Source organism: Malaclemys terrapin, chromosome 5 (genome assembly GCF_027887155.1).
Source record: "Malaclemys terrapin pileata isolate rMalTer1 chromosome 5, rMalTer1.hap1, whole genome shotgun sequence".
Classification (NCBI taxonomy): domain Eukaryota; kingdom Metazoa; phylum Chordata; order Testudines; family Emydidae; genus Malaclemys; species Malaclemys terrapin.
The window spans coordinates 131,276,730-131,293,695 of record NC_071509.1 but is presented as its reverse complement, the minus strand read 5'-3'; the positions used below and the strand labels follow the sequence as shown (position 1 = coordinate 131,293,695).

At 41.9% G+C, this 16,966-nt stretch overlaps 1 protein-coding gene across 1 annotated transcript; it reads left to right on the top strand.

Moving 5' to 3' along the window:
- Positions 1-1,043: 1,043 nt before the first annotated feature.
- On the top strand, positions 1,044-16,756 carry GRSF1 (G-rich RNA sequence binding factor 1). The gene is made up of 10 exons (XM_054029767.1): positions 1,044-1,378; positions 3,263-3,416; positions 4,665-4,820; positions 6,615-6,758; positions 9,036-9,171; positions 12,275-12,459; positions 12,593-12,717; positions 14,093-14,228; positions 14,460-14,518; positions 16,579-16,756. The coding sequence occupies exons 1-9, from the start codon at positions 1,088-1,090 to the stop codon at positions 14,516-14,518; spliced, it is 1,386 nt and encodes a 461-aa protein (XP_053885742.1). The 5' UTR covers positions 1,044-1,087; the 3' UTR covers positions 16,579-16,756.
- Positions 16,757-16,966: the final 210 nt, after the last annotated feature.

Here is a 16,966-nt window from a genome sequence, read left to right as displayed (position 1 = left end):
ATGTACATGGCAGAGGGGCATTGCTGGCACATGATGGCATATATGACATTAGTGGATGTGCAGGTGAATGAGCCCCTGATGGTGTGGCTGATGTGGTTGGGTCCTCTGATGCTGTTGCCAGAGTAGACATGGGGACAGAGTAGGCAACGAGGTTCCTTATCCCTGTCTGGCTGTTATTGGCTCTCAGCTAGGTGGACCCGATATTTCGGTAACAATGGTTAAATGACTAAGCCAGGGACATGGGAGTCCAGGTTCATGGGTTCTTTTCCTACCTCCGCTAGACTCACTGTTTGAGCCTAGAAAAGCTACCCAAGTGCACCATGCCTCAGTTTACTCAGCTGGAAGATGGATATATTAGCTATTATAACACCACCTCGCTCTTAAGTAGACTTCAATGTGCTTTACAAAGGAGATGGACATTGTTAAACTGAGCCACAGAGAGGTGAAGCCCCTTGCTCAAGGTCACCCAGCAGGCCAGTGGATTAGCCAGGGACAGCACCCAGGTGTGCTAAGTCTCGCCCAGTGCTCTACCCACTAGGAAACACCGCTTCTCCCTTTCAAAGCGCACTAAGCTAAAGGGCGACCAGGCTCCCTTATTTGGGGTAGAGCCTCCACCCAGTCATGGGGAGCCGCTGCTCCCGACCAGCCCCAGATGCACACAAGCCCTGACCCCTGCCTTTGGTCGGTCTAGTCGAGGTTTTTTCTCCAGGGGTTTCAGCGACCGTGTGTGTGTGTGTGTGTGGGGGGGGGGGGGGGTGTCTCTCTTCTTCCGGGCTCGGAGCGTCCACACTAGGCGTTACCCGGCACGACGCCCCGTGTAACCGAGCGCGCACAGCCCCCTAAGCCCGGTATCACTGCAGGGCTAAACCCAGCCCGCCCGGGGCAGCCCCACACGGGAGGGGGCGGCGGGAGGCGCTAAGCCCCCGGGCCGGGCCCCGCACGCCATGGAGGCCAGCCCGGGACCCGCCCCGCCGCCGCGCCAGGGCCTCCTGGGAAGGGGAGGCGGAGCCGCAACCGCCCGCCCCGGGCCACCTGGTGTCCCCGCAGCCGCGCATGTGCCGGGCCTGTTCCGCCTTCGCCGCCGCCCATGGCCGGGACGCGCTGGGTGCTGGGCGCCCTGCTCCGGGGCTGCGGCTGTAGCTGCAGCAGCTGCCAGCGCACGGGGGCGGCCTGCCTGTCCCTGCGCCCCGCCGCGGCCTCCGCCTCCGGCCTGTCGGGCCGCCGCCGGCTCCTGCTGTTGCTGGGGAGGGCGGCCGCGCAGAGCCGGGGCCTGCAAGTGGCGGTGGCCGCCGGCAGCCTGCCGCTGGCCGGGCCCGGGTTCGGGGCCTTGCGGGGCCCGCTGCTGCACCAGGCCCACCCGGGGCGGAGCTACGGCCAGGTACGATGGGCTCCCCCCCTCCCCGGCAGTATAGGGGGCGCAGGCCCTCAGCCCGCACCCCCTTCCCCGGGGAACCTCCCCCCACCCTAGGGGTCGCTGCCCCCCGTTTCTTGGAGGGGGTCCCCAAAGAGGCCGCTGTCCCCTCCCCTGATGTCTTGCCTTCAAATCTCGGGGGGACCCTAAAGGGAGGGTAACTGTCCCCCCGACTGACCCTGACCCCCAATCTCTGGGGGATCTTGTGGGTGTTGCTTCATCCTCCTGCCCAAGTCCCTCTAAATCTGCTCCCATCCCTTCAATCTGCAAGGGGGCTCCCATCCCTAGTCTCTAGGGGGTCACTCCCTTTTCCATCAACTTGCCCTTCTCTAGGGTCACTAGGGGCAATCTCCCACTAACTGGGGTCACTCCCTGGCACCCACTCTGTGGGTGATATAAGATTATCCAGGGGAGAGAGGCTGTTTTTTCCCCTCCCTCATGTTCTTGTTCCTGTATGTACCCCCTAATCTTTATTGGCCACTGCTTCAGTTTATCCCCAGGAGGTCAGTGGAAAATCCATTTATTGGAGCCCTTATAGGGTTAAGAAAAAACTCTTGCCACCCTTGGGAGAACTCCTCTGCCCAGTGTTGAAGGTCACCTCTGTTGCCTTCTCCATCATGCCTAGGCGCGGAGGACATTCGTTATCTGAGGTGTTAAATACCCAGCCTCTTGTCAAGATAGCAAATTAGAAGCCACAGACTTTTTTGTATAAGTAACTTCTCTAGAATGCTATCCTTCTGTAAAATGACTCAAAAAGAACAGGAGTACTTGTGGCACCTTAGAGACTAACAAATTTATTAGAGCATAAGCTGTCGTGAGCTACAACCCACTAGCTTATGCTCTAATAAATTTGTTAGTCTCTAAGGTGCCACAAGTACTCCTGTTCTTTTTGAGGATACAGACTAACACGGCTGCTACCCTGAAACCTGTAAAATGACTGTGAACTGTTGTGTACAGGTTTTTTTCTGTATTGTGTCTAATTTCTTGAATACTGAGATTTGTGTAATAAACTTTTTTTTAATGATTAATTGCCCAATTATGCTAGATTTGTAGCATAGCATAAATGGTTTTCAGAGGAAGGTCTTGGGTATCCTGTTGCCATTAGGCAACTGGTTCAGGGTCCCTAAAATTAAATTTCTCATTACCTGTTTAGCTCATTGATTTCACTATTCCTTCCATCCTTTTAGTGAGGAGGGTGTGGACTTTTCAATCCTATGTTTAAGCTTAATAAAAAGTAAAACATAGTGAATTTTTCACAGAAACTGGGTCTGTTTGAGTTTGTAACAAAATATGAATAATCTGAGTAGTTTTCTCTTTTCTTCCAAAGATTTCAGGCACCTCTCAGTCATTAAAAGAAGAACAGGAGTACTTGTGGCACCTTAGAGACTAACAAATTTATTAGAGCATAAGCTTTCGTGGACTACAGCCCACTTCTTCGGATGCATCACGAAAAGCTTATGCTCTAATAAATTTGTTAGTCTCTAAGGTGCCACAAGTACTCCTGTTCTTCTTTTTGCGGATACAGACTAACACGGCTGTTACTCTGAAACTTCTCAGTCATTAGGCATTATCTGTGGTGGAGACCCTGAAAAGCAGACTTTAAGATATAGTTATTTTTGTTTAAGTCATTTACTACTACTGGGACTGAAAAAAATCTTTATTAGGCGCAATCCTACAGTTTGACTGGGTAAATTAATAGACTGTTTTTATCTCTGTTTACTTCTCTGAATTGCTGGTGATAGCCAGCACAATATTCATTTAATAGTTTTAACACAGAAGGGAATTATTAGTGAAACAAGTAGTTGAGCAGCTGTTATTTTTTAAAAATAATACTCTCCTCTTTTTTCAAAGGACTCAGGTTCTTCATTTCAAGATGAGTCTCCTCCATTCTCAGAGCATGCACCAATTCCATCCAAGACAGGAGAGGAAGATGATGTGTTTCTTATCCGAGCCCAAGGATTGCCATACTCTTGCACTGTTGAAGATGTGCTTAACTTTTTCGCTGGTATAATATCTGGTCTTGTACAGAGATGTGATGTGGTTGAATGTGTTTTTAAATATGAATGATTGACCCTAAAACTTAAATCCTGTGTTTACTATTCAGTTACATTTTTATAAGTATTTGATATGGAGGAGCTATTTATTCTGTGTTCAGTCTCTCTCTGTCTCATAAGGGTACAAATTAGGGCTGTCAAGCGATTAAAAGAATTAATTGTGATTAAAAAAAATTAATCACGATTAATCGCACTGTTAATAATAGAATACCATTTATTTAAACATTTTTGGATGTTTTATATATTTTCAAATATTGATTTTTAATTATAACAGAATACAAAGTGTACAGTGCTCACTTTATATTTTTATTACAAATATTTGCACTGTAAAAAAGAAAAGAAATAGTATTTTTCAGTTCACCTACTACAAGTAGTGCAATCTCTTTATCATGAAAGTTGAACTTACAAATGTAGAACTATGTACAAAAAAATAACTGCACTCAAAAATAAAACAATGTAAAACTTTAGAGCCTACAAGTCCACTCAGTCCTACTTCAGCCAATCACTTAGGCAAACAAGTTTGGTTCTAATTTGCAGGAGATAATGCTGCCTGCTTCTTATTTACAGTGTCACCTGAAAGTGAGAACAGGCGTTCACATGACACTGTAACAGTGCAATTAAAACTGCAATTAATTTTTTAAATTGCAATTCATTCAGTTAATCGCATGAGTTAACTGTGCTTAATTGACAGCTCTAGTACAAATAAATCATTTAACTTTATTTTTAAAGTTACATTTTAAAATACACTCAAATTAGTTGAATTACAAACTCAAAAAATAAAAAATTGCCAACCAGGTAAGGCCTTGATGCTACAATCTGATCCAAGTGGGTAGATCCTTGCATCTGTGCAGAACTCTGCTGGCTTCTATGGCACTCCTCGTGGGTATAAATGTCCACCTGTTTAGAACAGATTGTAGGATCAAGGCCTTAAATTGATAACCAGTTGAAATTAAGGCAATGCATGATCCTAGTTGTGTGTATGTGGAGATATCTCTCTCTCTAGATCTCTAGATAATGGCATCTGTATGGCATTTACTGTCTTGTGTTTGATATACTGTAGTGTGCTGCTTAGGTGAAGTTTTTATATAAGATCAGAATGTTCAGTTTCAATTGGGCCAGCAGATTATGGTAAGGAAGAAACACAATAAATCAATATTGTGCTGTTTTCTTAACTGTATCTTTTATGTGTAACTTTCTAGACTGCAGGATTCGAAATGGCGAGAGTGGGATACACTTCCTTTTAAACAGGGATGGCAGACGCAGAGGAGATGCTTTGATTGAACTAGAGTCAGAACAGGATGTGCAAAATGCCTTAGAAAAGCACCGGAAATATATGGGTCAGCGGTATGTGGAAGGTACGTTTAATCCGTCTGTTTTGAAAGTAATCTACATATATTAAAACAGGCAAAGAATATTTCGGAGCAAAACTAAAGCTATTACTGTGTTGGGGAACCGAGGGGAAAGCCTTTTAGAAGTTAAAAGGACTGGAACACTAACTACAAGAAATGTGGTTGTGAAGACTGTTGTATATCAACCAGCGTCAACACACACACTTTTACTATTTAGTACCTATAAGCAAAAACCTTTAGGCATTGTTCAGTGTTGTTGTTTTTGTTACAACTCTTAATTCTAAAGAGGGCCTGGAGGGTAACTAGAGTTAAAGCTAGCTTCCTGTTTTGAAGTTCATTTTCAAATACACTTTCCCTTTCTGCTCCCAAACTTCACCAAAACTAAATAAATCCCCTTGAAAGCTCAACTACCACATCTTATCCCACGATTCCATTTTATGAAGAAGGTTGGGCAAATAATACAAAGAGCTTTGGAGAGAAGGGGATTGAAAAGTCATTGTTTACTCTCCAAGAATTGCCTTACATTTTTGCTTGTAATTTCTCTGAAATGGATTTACACACTTCAGCCCTTTCTCCTCCTGTCTTACTTCCAACAGAACTGGTTGGAAAATGGATTCTTTTCCCATGGAAAATATCAACAAAGAATATTTTATCAAAATTGAGACATTTTGTCCAAAATTAAAAACATTTCATTTTTGAAATGCCTCCACGACATGGGTATCCTGCTCCCATCTTCCTCTATAGGCTAGGATTCCTGGTTGGACTCCATCTTTCATGATGCATCACAGTCTTCCCTCTTGATGAGAGAGGCTGTGCATTGTGGCATTCATACGGCTGCAGTGCATTATAGTATCCCCAGGGAATTCTGCCCCCAACAATTCTGCACATACTTTAGAATTCTACATGTTTTATCTGTCAAAATAACACAATATAATCATGCCATTTTCAATTATTTTGGTAATTTATTTCAAAATACCTTTCAGCAAGTGTCTAACAATACAGACAACAACAACAAAGACTCAGGAGATGTTTTCTGACTAGTAGGTTCGTTACTAGGTATATTAATACAGAACGTTGAGTAATTCATTTAAACTAGCATACAGAAATGTATTTCCCGCATCCCTCAGAAACAATGCAAAGGCTTGAGGGAGTCAGCGGTGACGGGTGAGTCAAGGGAGAGGGAAGTAATTGCTGGAAAGAAGCCTGGGAGTGAACCTGGAGTGTTGTTAGGTATGGGTGGGAGAAGTATGGAACAGGATTTGGGGGGTATTTTTGGAGGGGGGTGGAATTGTTAAGGGGTTGGTGAGCCTCCCCTATGCAGACTCTGGCTGACCCTTTGCCTCTCCCATTCAGTCAGGCCCCTCTCTCCGTGTGTCTCTGCACTCCCACTCCCTATTCAGTCAGGGCACATCTGCCCCTGTGTTTCCTGCATCGCCACTCCCCATTCAACCAGGCATATCTGCACATGTTCTCCTGTAGCCCTACACTTTCATTCAGCCAAGGATAGCTGCTCCTGTCTTCATCTGTCCCTGTGACCTCACTCAACTGTCCCCAATCCCACACTACAAGATCTATCAGTTGCTGTGTGGCTTGCAGGTTCGAAGGTGATGCCTTTCCCCATCACATAGCAAGTCAAACGTTTTTTAAACTTCTCAGGAAACCCTAGCAAAAACTACACTTAAAGTTGAAAGAATCGAATTGCTTCAGCCCAAAACCAAGAAAAGAATGTTTCTTCAGAGTGACTTTGTAGGGGTTGGGGTGCAAAGGAAGATTTACAGTTTTGTCTTGTATTCTTTGCAGTTTTTGAAATACACAATGAAGATGTAGATGCCATAATGAAGAGTCTGCAGTCCAGTTCATCCCCTGCAGTTAACGATGGAGTTGTACGCCTCAGAGGCCTTCCTTACAATTGTACTGAAGCAGACGTTGCAGAGTTCTTTGCAGGTGACTTTTCTTTTCAGCTAATATCTTCTAAATAATATCTTCTGCTTCGCTGTTGTAAATTTGAGTTATAGAAATTCAAGTGCAATATGATGATGTCGTCGTCTCATGCTGTCCACAGGACACGTTGATGCTTATGGCGGTCACAATTTCTGGGCTAACTTCATTTCTGGTCTGAGTGCACTCCGTCTCAGGCATGGTGGCATCACGCAATTTTCCCACTCTCACACCAAGCCTTTGGCTGTAGTCCCCTGGTACTAACCATGATTAACTTGGCAGGTCCGATTTAAATTCAGAACCTGCTGCCTTCTTCCCTCCGAGGGCTGTGACCAGTGGTATATCCAGTGACTAGATAGCCTTCTTAAAGCAAATGGCTTCACAGAGTTTAAAGCCAGAGGAGACCACCAGATTATCTAATCTGACCTCCCTGTATATCACAGGCCACCAGCACCCGCCTGCTAAACCCAACAACCAAAATTAGACATCCCACAGGAGACTAAATCCCTGTGTGCCACAGGCAGAGAATAGGAAACCAGAAGCATTTCAGAAAAAAAATCTTAAAACAATAAACCGACTGTACACTTGTCTGACAGCCTTCTGCATGTGGATACTGGCAGGTCTAAGCTTCCTGCTGACCCCCCTACATGGCAGTCTCTGCCCTCAACTCACAAACCAGTTCACCTCTTTACTTCAGGCAGTGTGTCATCCTGCTCAGTCTTTTGATCACCCTCCTACACAGCTGCTAAGTCATTTTTTAACAGTTTATAACCCTTTGATCTTTTAGCTCCCAGCCCTGGTAAAACAAGCCTTGCAGCTCTGTAGCAAACAAAATGTTGTATCCTTGAAGCCAGTATCTTTCCTACTGTCTTTCCAGGGTGTGCTGGGATGTGCCCTCGCTGAATTATACCAATATAGGTGTATAATAAACCTTTCACTAGCCCTACTATAGTTACACAGTCTCTCAGTCACTAGGTCACCTACAGTATTGTTAATACACACATACAGTGCAACTCCACATCTGCTGCTCTGGCATCTTCAGTTGTGAAGAAAAGCTTCAAAATCTGGGCTGAGGAAGGCAATAGTGCAGCAGTTACAAACTCTGCCAACAGCTTCTAGAAGAGGGAGAAGCAGCACCTGTTAAGATTTGGGATGCATGCCCAGCACCAAAGCAGAACAGAACCCTGCTGCTGAGGGGCGGCCCACGCAGACTGGGGAGAGAGTTGGCTTCCCTTCTGGGCTCTGCAAGATTGGCTTCCACTTTGTAGAGCCAAGATTATGATGAAAATAAGATGCAAAAGTTAAGGCACATAATAGATAAAATGGTGCCAAAATGAAATGTCACTGACGGTATATTGTGCACCTCTTCGTAATATCACTCCTTTCTTATGTAGTTTGAGCATTGAAATAGTTAACAATGTTGATATTTAAATGATCCTCACTAGGCATCTTAGTTAACACATGGTTGAGATGAATGTGACCTTCTCAGAGCCACTGTTTCAGGCTGTCTGCAAACTCAGGCAGATGTTTCTGTGTCACCTTCAAAACATGAACAGAATGTGTTTAAAGTCAAAACCGCTAGATATCGTAGTTGTTAATGAATATAATGGAGGAGAACAAGATGACAGCCCTCCAGGGGAAAAAAAAAAATCAGGTGAGCAACTCAGCCCAACCAGGTCCATTTCAAGCCTTGGTTTAGAGATAGCGTAGAGTTTTAGAAGCTCTAGGCTATGTTAGACATCATGATTCTTATGTCTCTGGCTTCTCTAGAGTGTGGCAGAAAGGATTGCACATTGGAAAAATGATTAATCATAATTTAAGTATGGTTGAATACTTCCCCGGACTTCTGTGTGGGTTGGTAGAAATTGAGAATAAGACTATTCTCGGCTGAGCACCTGCCAGCTGTAGAGTAGGGATAACTTGTTCATGTGCTTTAGGTCCTCTGTCCTTCACCACCAACCAACCCTAAACAGAAGAATGTAGAGAATTGAAATCTTGTGGTAATCACTTATTTTCCCTTTTGAAAACTCAGGCAGACCAACATTTCAGAGAGTAAAGCTCCTATAAAAGTAAACCTTATGTACAAATCAAGGAAAAGGTAGGAAAGGAATAAGTTTAAAAAACATCGAAAACGTTCAGTACTTGATCAGTTCTATTCAGGGCAACTTGAACTGTCAGTTCAGAAGTAGGTACGTTTTCATCTATTTAAAACAAGAGAAGGAAAACTGGATATGCTACAGCTCACATAGAAAATGCTTTTTTTTCCCCCCCCCCCTCCCAAAGGTTTGGATATAGTTGAGATGACTTTTGTCATGGATCAGAGAGGAAGAAGGAAAACAGGAGAAGCTTTTGTGCAGTTTGCAGCACCACAAATGGCAAATCAAGCCTTGTTAAAGCATAAGGAGGAAATTGGGCATCGGTATGTGTTTCAGTGTGGTTAACTGTTTGTGTACATTATGACTAATCTAAGGGATACAGAATAACTTAAAGCTTGTGCCTATAAACAGTGAACAAACAGAACTGTGTTCACCTTTTTGTTCCAAATTGTTCATTGACAGTATGCTCTTTCACTCCCCCTCCTTGCTTTTCCCCAGCCATACATGCTAGCATGAGTGTCGTTGGAAACATTTTGTGCAGAGTGGAGACTTGGTGAGATGTTTGGATGTAGTATTTAGAATTCTTAAGGGAACTGGATGTTTCATAGACAGTGAAGGTGGAAAGAAGCTTCTGGGAGATGTAGTCCATTACTCTGCACTAATCCAGGATTCTGGCTTTAACAATGCCCATCTAATTTAAAGGGGAACATTATGGAATAATTTGCAGGAGGATGGGTAAAGCATCTGCTGGGCTGGGATAGTCTTTCCAAGGCAATTTTTTTGATGCCTGCAATTAGGTGGAATCTGGTGCATGCCAAATAAAAAATAGGTTCTTCTGAAATGTATTTTAAAGAGGTCTGAGTCATCCCTGTCAGAGGTATCCAGACAGTATCAAGAGGGAGGAGTAACAAACTGGGAGGTGTCTGCTTCCCCTTTAATTAGAACATGGCTTGACAAGTATATTCTATCTATTAAAATTCTTGCCTAATATTTAACATTTTTCTTTTTCCTTCTGTTTAGTATTTGTAGATGGTTGTCATAGCTATCTTTTTCTCTGGGTTTTGTGTTACCTTATTTTCACCTGTAAATCATACGTGCTAAAACCTCGAGCGTCTTTGCTCTCCTTTGCATTTCCTGTACTGTATCCGTTATCTGTAATGAAGACATCTTAGTTGTATACAATACTGAGCATGGCTTCACTGACATGGGATTGTTGCCTCTGTCATTACATACAAAATCCTTATTAACACATCCCAGGATAACTGCTTTTGCTTTTTAGAGACTAACAAATTTATTAGAGCATAAGCTTTCGTGGACTACAGCCCACTTCTTCGGGCTGTAGTCCACGAAAGCTTATGCTCTAATAAATTTGTTAGTCTCTAAGGTGCCACAAGTACTCCTGTTCTTTTTGCAGATACAGACTAACACGGCTGCTACTCTGAAACCTGCTTTTGCTTTTATTTCTTTCTGTAGTTTCAGCATACTGTGAGCCTCTAATTTGACATCCCTCATCCCTTCTCTCCCCTAGATTTTCCTTCACATTATTGCTTTCTATATCCCCAGCTATAACTAGGAACAGACTAATTTAGCAATTGTGGTTAAAAACTATTGAGGCCAATTTAAATACTGTTTCGTCCAGCCTGTGTGAACAGGACCAAATCCGGATTTAATTAGGTTAAAAAGGGTAACCCAGATAGAGGCCTAGACTATTTTGTGATAACTTCCCCCCCCCCCCCCTTCATATAAATGGGGCCCTATTAGTATGCCTTGATGTTGCAGTTCATCTTGGTCCGTTTTTCTAAAACCTTCTATTTATCTAAATTGTGTTATCCCATTCATTTTCACTCCGTTCTTTAAAGTTTGGGCCCCCTGGCAATCATCTTCCACTCTGTTCTTGATCCTCGACTAATTTTGTATAATTTACGTTTCAATAATTAACATTTCCTTGTTACATCTAATAGCACCTTAAATGATTAAAAGAGAGAGGACATTCTAAGTGACTTTCCCCTGTCCATGCAGTTTGCAGCTCTCGGTTTAGCTACTGAAAATGGACTAGATGGTTTGTTTTCCTGCACCCGTACAGTGCTGATCCACTGCAATTCATGCTGCTGCAGAAGTTCAAGTTTAAAAAAACATTTTTTTAAAATGCAAATTACTCCTTATTTATGCAACAAAACACAAATTTTGGTTCTGAATTAAGTTGATAGCATCCTTTTAAACACTGAAGTAGACTCCATTTAAGCGACTGTAGACTAAAGATCTTGTCCACACTGAAGTGATGTTCTATGTGGCTTTTATTATCACGACTGTTGCACAGAAATGTGGTTTGTCTCTTCTCTGGCTCCTAATGTCCCTGGGCACTATCTCTGGGTTCCCCATATTCCTGAATATTCTTTCTTGTCTCTTAGAAGCCCTTCTGAAGGGGCTCAGCACATTTGATTGCCATTTTCCCGATCTCAGCACTCCCATTTAACTGCTCTAGGACTTAGTACCTTGGATTGCATGGTACCTAATAGCCATTCTGGGTCTTTAAATCTTACAAGCTAAAAGGCTTGCTTGGGGCCTTTTGATGGTTTTATTCAGGTAGGGAAGTATGGAAAGAGGGATACTGAGAGGTGTTGGTGCATTTGTTCATTGAAGGATGAGAGCTGTAATTTTACAGTAGATTTCAGTTAGGATAAGACACTTGTCCATCTCATGCTTGCGTCTTTTACCCTGATTAATTTGATTCTGGATCTTTTGCAATTACTGTTTATGGCCCAACCAGTTTTGTATCAAAACCTCAGTATTTCTAGGCAAGACTGTACTGAAAGCTTTAATGAAATTTACATGTATGAAATCAGGGCATGCCATTGGAGCACCACACTTGCAATTATATCAGATGAAGAAAGTGGTTCATCTCATGCTCTTTGGAACCATGCTTGTTATGTAGTGATCATGACATTTTCTTCTACATGCTTTCCTAACTTATTCTGCTATTTTTAATACTGAACTGGTCTGTGGGAGTGCTGCAAATGTTAAGATTATTCAAGTGGCTGCATAGAGTCACAGAAGTGTTGAAGAGCAAACTGCAGGGTTTTAGAATCCCATCAACACTTGAAATCACTGTGACCATTTTGGATTTACTCCGGAGAAGCAGCAAGTAGTTTTTAAAGCTTTAAAAGATTCATTTTAAGTGGCAGAGGCAGGCTTACTTGGTGCAATTGAAAACTTAGCTTTAAGATGATGGTCCAGAATTCTCTACTTCTTAATGAATCTCAGGGTAGCTGCAAGTTGTGATGCGTGATTTCAAACTCCCACAGAGCAGCATCCAGTAGGAACTGTGATAGCATTGCACATGAAAGTAATTGAACATTTTTGAAAATTCTGTATTCTTTCTATGGGTGTGTAGGCGTACCATGTAATCCTTTTTCCTTTTAAATCTAGATATATAGAAATATTTCCAAGTAGGAGGAGTGAAGTTCAAACCCATAGCGGTTTGTTCAGGGGGAAGAAGATGAATACTTATCCAAGTACTAAACCGATAGAAGAATCAGAATCAGTCTTTGAAGAAAATGAACAGGGTCAGCCCCTAGGACCTACTGCAGATTGTGAAAGTGAAAAAGAAAAGGGTGAGTTCTTGCTTGTTGCATTTGTTCTTTGAAGCACCTTTGCATATACTCTTGCTTTTGTCTGCACCCTGTACATAAACATACAAGAGTGTAATGTTGCAAGTAATAATGTTGCTTTTGTTCACTTGTGAAGACTCTTACAGAGAAGTGATTGACGAGCCTCGGGCCGCGTCAGAATTCGGGAGTACCTTGTCACTGCTGCATTTTGTCCATCTGAGAGGTCTGCCTTTCCACGCTAGTGCCCAAGACATTATAAATGTACGTTACAGTATGATCACATGACTGTACAGCATTAGTGACAATTTAAACCCTGATTACACTTTGAAGACTATCAACCTTTTATGCTATAAATACTTTAATGTTGCCTAATTTCCAGATGGATTGCATGTGGAAATGGGGGATGTTTTAAAGAGTTGGAAGGACAAAATTCAGACACATTGTGGGGGATGGTAGGTGGGTAGAACAGGTTCAATAGCTAATTAAAGCCATATACTTAAAGTGCCCCACTTACTGCTGTAAATGTAACTTTTGGTAAATGCACATATAATTTCTGCCTTGGAGTGTGAACTTCCCAATCTTAAAAAATCCTCTAGCTCTGTATTTAACATTTATGGTTCAGTAGAGCCTAGAGGCCTCAACTAGGTTGGTGTGCCATTGTGGTAGGCACTGTTCAAATTGTCTGTTCTAAATTGCTGCCAGGCCTTGGTTTTGTGCTAAATTATTTGAGCTAGTACTGTTATTAGGTAAAACTAATTTGAATTCCAAGAGCAACAAGAACAGCAGAGTGTGAAGCTTCACTACGAGAATATTTTTGGGTAAAAATGTTAAAAACAAAATAGACTATCGTGTTTTCTTCTCCCCATTCTATCTTGCAGGTGCTTTGTTAAAATAACTATAAGAACAGATTTTTACAATAGCTTAAGGCAAACCACAGTGGGTGACTGTACTCTTGTGTACATGTTCATGCTAGATCTTTTAAATAAACTTCTCTACAGCTCAATCAAAAAATCCTGTTTTAAAACTGAATGGGTTTGATAAGATTTGTCTGATATAACCAGCATTTGTCCCCATGTTTAGCTGTAAGCATGGCTATGCAATGGATAAAGCTGATGATTTGTTTTTCACCAGGAAAAAAAACAAAGTAGAATACAGTTCATCTAAATAGGTAGGAGACATGGAGTTTATTCTGACAAGCAGGACACTTTTCAATGCAAAGTGATGCATGTTGGGGCACAAGCAAATTTGGTCTAAAGGGTTTTTTAGAATAAAATGGGTTCAGGTAAATATGACTGTGCTTATCTAAACAGCATCAAATTTAACTGACCATTTTATTTCAACCTGGGTATTCCCTTTATAGCGAGAAACCAAGTTGTAACAAAATGGTCGCCTAACTTTTATGCTGGAAGGAATCTTGTATATAAGTGGAAGAAAAAATGGTAACCAACTGTAAAAACATTTTAATTCTATCAAATAGGAGTTTCCAAGGTTTGTTGAAATATTACCACTGCAATAAACTTGTAGAATTAAACTACATAGCTCACCTCGTCCCCGTTGCTCCATCTTGCCTTTCAGTTTGACTCTTACCTGCTAGCCGTATATACTTGATCTTTCACTTAGGTTTTGTTTTCTTTAGTTTTTTGCTCCACTGAAACCTGCAAAAATCACCATGGAATATAATTCCAATGGGAAAGCTACAGGAGAAGCAGATGTACATTTTGAGACTCTTGACGATGCAGTTGCTGCTATGGCCAAGAACAGGTCACACGTGCGTAAGTAATGCTTGCATTTTTTTCTGCTGTGCATTATTGCTGTTGAGCCCGGTAGTGCCAGTCTGCTGTCTACTGATCATGTAGTACAGAGCACCTTTCAACTTCTAGGCCTTGAATTGTTCAGGCCTGAAATGATTAACTCTACGCAGTGTGACTGTTACATGCACTATATAGACTTTTTTTTATTATTCAGAAACTTTATAAACAAAACATTTTGTAATTATTCCCCAGAGCATAGATATATTGAATTATTCCTGAATTCATCTCCAAAAAGAAAACAAGATTGCTAGGTAAGTATATCTTCCCTCCTTGGTATGCTGTTTCCAAAGATGGACAGTTTGACCCTTATTTCATAGGCTTACTCGTATTGCCCAGTGCCAGTATGCAGTACTTTAGCTATGGAAGACAAGTAGCTTAAAGTCAAAATCTAAGTCTAGAATGTTCAAACAACCATACTTAAAGTTAAGCATCTAAATTTATAATGAATTTCTCATAGATGTCTTATTTCAGGCACCCAAATTTGAATATTTTGACCTAAGGACCCATCCAATTCCTGTTGAAAATATTCTTTTCACATTAATGGAGTTGGATCAGGCCCTCATTTAGACAACCCTCAGTAAAGCATGACAGAACTGAGTGGGATGCTGTGGTACATCAAAAAAAGAACAGGAGTACTTGTGGCACCTTAGAGACTAACAAATTTATTAGAGCATAAGCTTATGCATATGCATCCGAAGAAGTGGGTTGTAGTCCACGAAAGCTTATGCTCTAATAAATTTGTTAGTCTCTAAGGTGCCACAAGTACTCCTGTTCTTCTTTTTGCGGATACAGACTAACACGGCTGCTACTCTGAAACCTGTGGTACATCAGACTCTCCAGTTAAGCAGTGACCTTGTGCTGGAATTCAGGTTTTAAAGGGTTCCCATCCCCTAAATCCACTGATTCTCTGACTACTGTGGAAGGTGAAATGAAAGTCTAGGCTCATGAGTTTCTCAGTTGTGGAACCAATTTTTGAGAGTTGGGTGTAACTGAAAAATGTCTTGACCATTTCTACTGCAGTGGAGTGCCTTGAGCGCATTTGAAATAGCTGACTTGTTCAACATACTTAGTTAGTGACATGGGCAACATACCTACATCATGGGTGATGGAACTGGGCAAACAAGAGAATGTATGTGAGGGAGCAATCTTGACTGACTTGATTCTGAGGAAGCTGGCTCAAAAGTGTTGTTGCCACTGGCCAGGATCAAAATGTGTTTACTTAAGCAAATGTCTTTTAAAGCTTTTCATGCTAACAGCTGGCTTTCTGTCAGTCCTCCTTAAAAAGCCCATGTTGTAGCTGTGCTTGGACTGTGAGCCTGCTACATAAAGTCCACCTGCCAGAGAACCAGCATGAGCTTTGTTCTAGCATTGAAGTGGAAGAAAGCACGATGCTCCACCGGAGCATGAGCATGATACTTAAATCATCTGAGCCAAGAAAAAGGGGTGGAGATTAAACACATGCAGTTGAAGATTTTGCTGATTGAAGTCTATTTAACCTGATGAAATGTAGTTACCTGTAGTGAACAGCGGGGGCTGCTGTCCTGCTGCCGGGAGATTGTCCTCAGGCTATAGGGCTCTGAGACAATTGTAGATCCTTCCCTTAAATATTGTCTGCAGAATGTAGATTTTGGCTTTATTTTTTTAAACAACTTGTTTTTGATTGAGTAGACCTTTAGATTATATTCCCTGCATAGAAGAGGGTTCCCATCTTTCCCTCCCTTCGCTTTCCTTGTCTGAGCTGTCTAGCAAATGCAAGATGGAACCCTCTCAAGTGCTACATTGATTAGGTTGGAGGTAAGGGACTAGCTGAGTTTCAAGGCTTTAATCTTCCTTGCCAGGTGTAGCAGACACTTATCCCATGCATAGCTTGAAGACCACCAACACTACTGCTTTTGTTCTGCACTTGCACTACACATCTCCTGTGAAGTCTTACAAGAGTAGTTAGTACCATCTGTGACCTCTTTAATGTGCATGGTGGTGAGCAGTCTGGTTGAAAATAGGTTAATTTGCAGAACATGATTTGGATTAGCTCTGTGCTTGGATCTCCTTCACTTCAGCAGACTTGTCAAGAGAACCTGCTTATACCATTTTAAAGAGCTGATCATTTTAGTGGTGGAGGCTTAATTTAGGTAAGTTGTGAGGAGCATGCAAAGCTTAAGAGTTGTATTCATTCTTGTTGAGAGCTATGCACAGTAGAGAACTCTTAAACACCACAAGGGGAAGGGTGTTAGGGTGGAAGAAAAACTTAGCATTTGCCAAATGCTAGCTGCTGATGCCCAAATCCCTAACATTTTTTCCTTTTTCTTTTCAGGATGAAGCAAGAACTGTTTTGTTTGCTCATCATTCTTGGAGCTAGAATACAGGTGCTCCTGTTCAGTAGCAAAGAAACCATAAGACATCTTGCTTTTTCAAAGGCAATTCAGTCTGTATCTAAAATTATTCTGTATGGGTTTATGTAGTAAAGCGCACAATAAATTGTGTTCACACTGTGGAATGTGTCTGTAAAAACAGAATTAAGGTTGATTCCATTAACTGTCCTTGTATTACAGTAATTGCTACAGTACAGGCAGTGTAAGTTCTGAGCTAGGTTGTTGCTGTGACATTGAAATATCACCTACTTGTGTTGCATTACTATTCAACAGCTTATTTTTAACATAAGCTGCTTAACAGTTCTTAGTAGGTAAGAATCCTATTTTTAG

Coding starts and splice junctions, on each gene's coding strand:
- GRSF1 (XM_054029767.1), top strand. CDS start 1,088: ATGGCCGGGACGCGCTGGGTGCTGGGCGCCCTGCTCCGGGGCTGCGGC. Junction 12,460..12,592: donor TGAAAGTGAAAAAGAAAAGG/GTGAGTTCTTGC, acceptor TCACTTGTGAAG/ACTCTTACAGAGAAGTGATT. Junction 12,718..14,092: donor GTGCCCAAGACATTATAAAT/GTACGTTACAGT, acceptor TGTTTTCTTTAG/TTTTTTGCTCCACTGAAACC.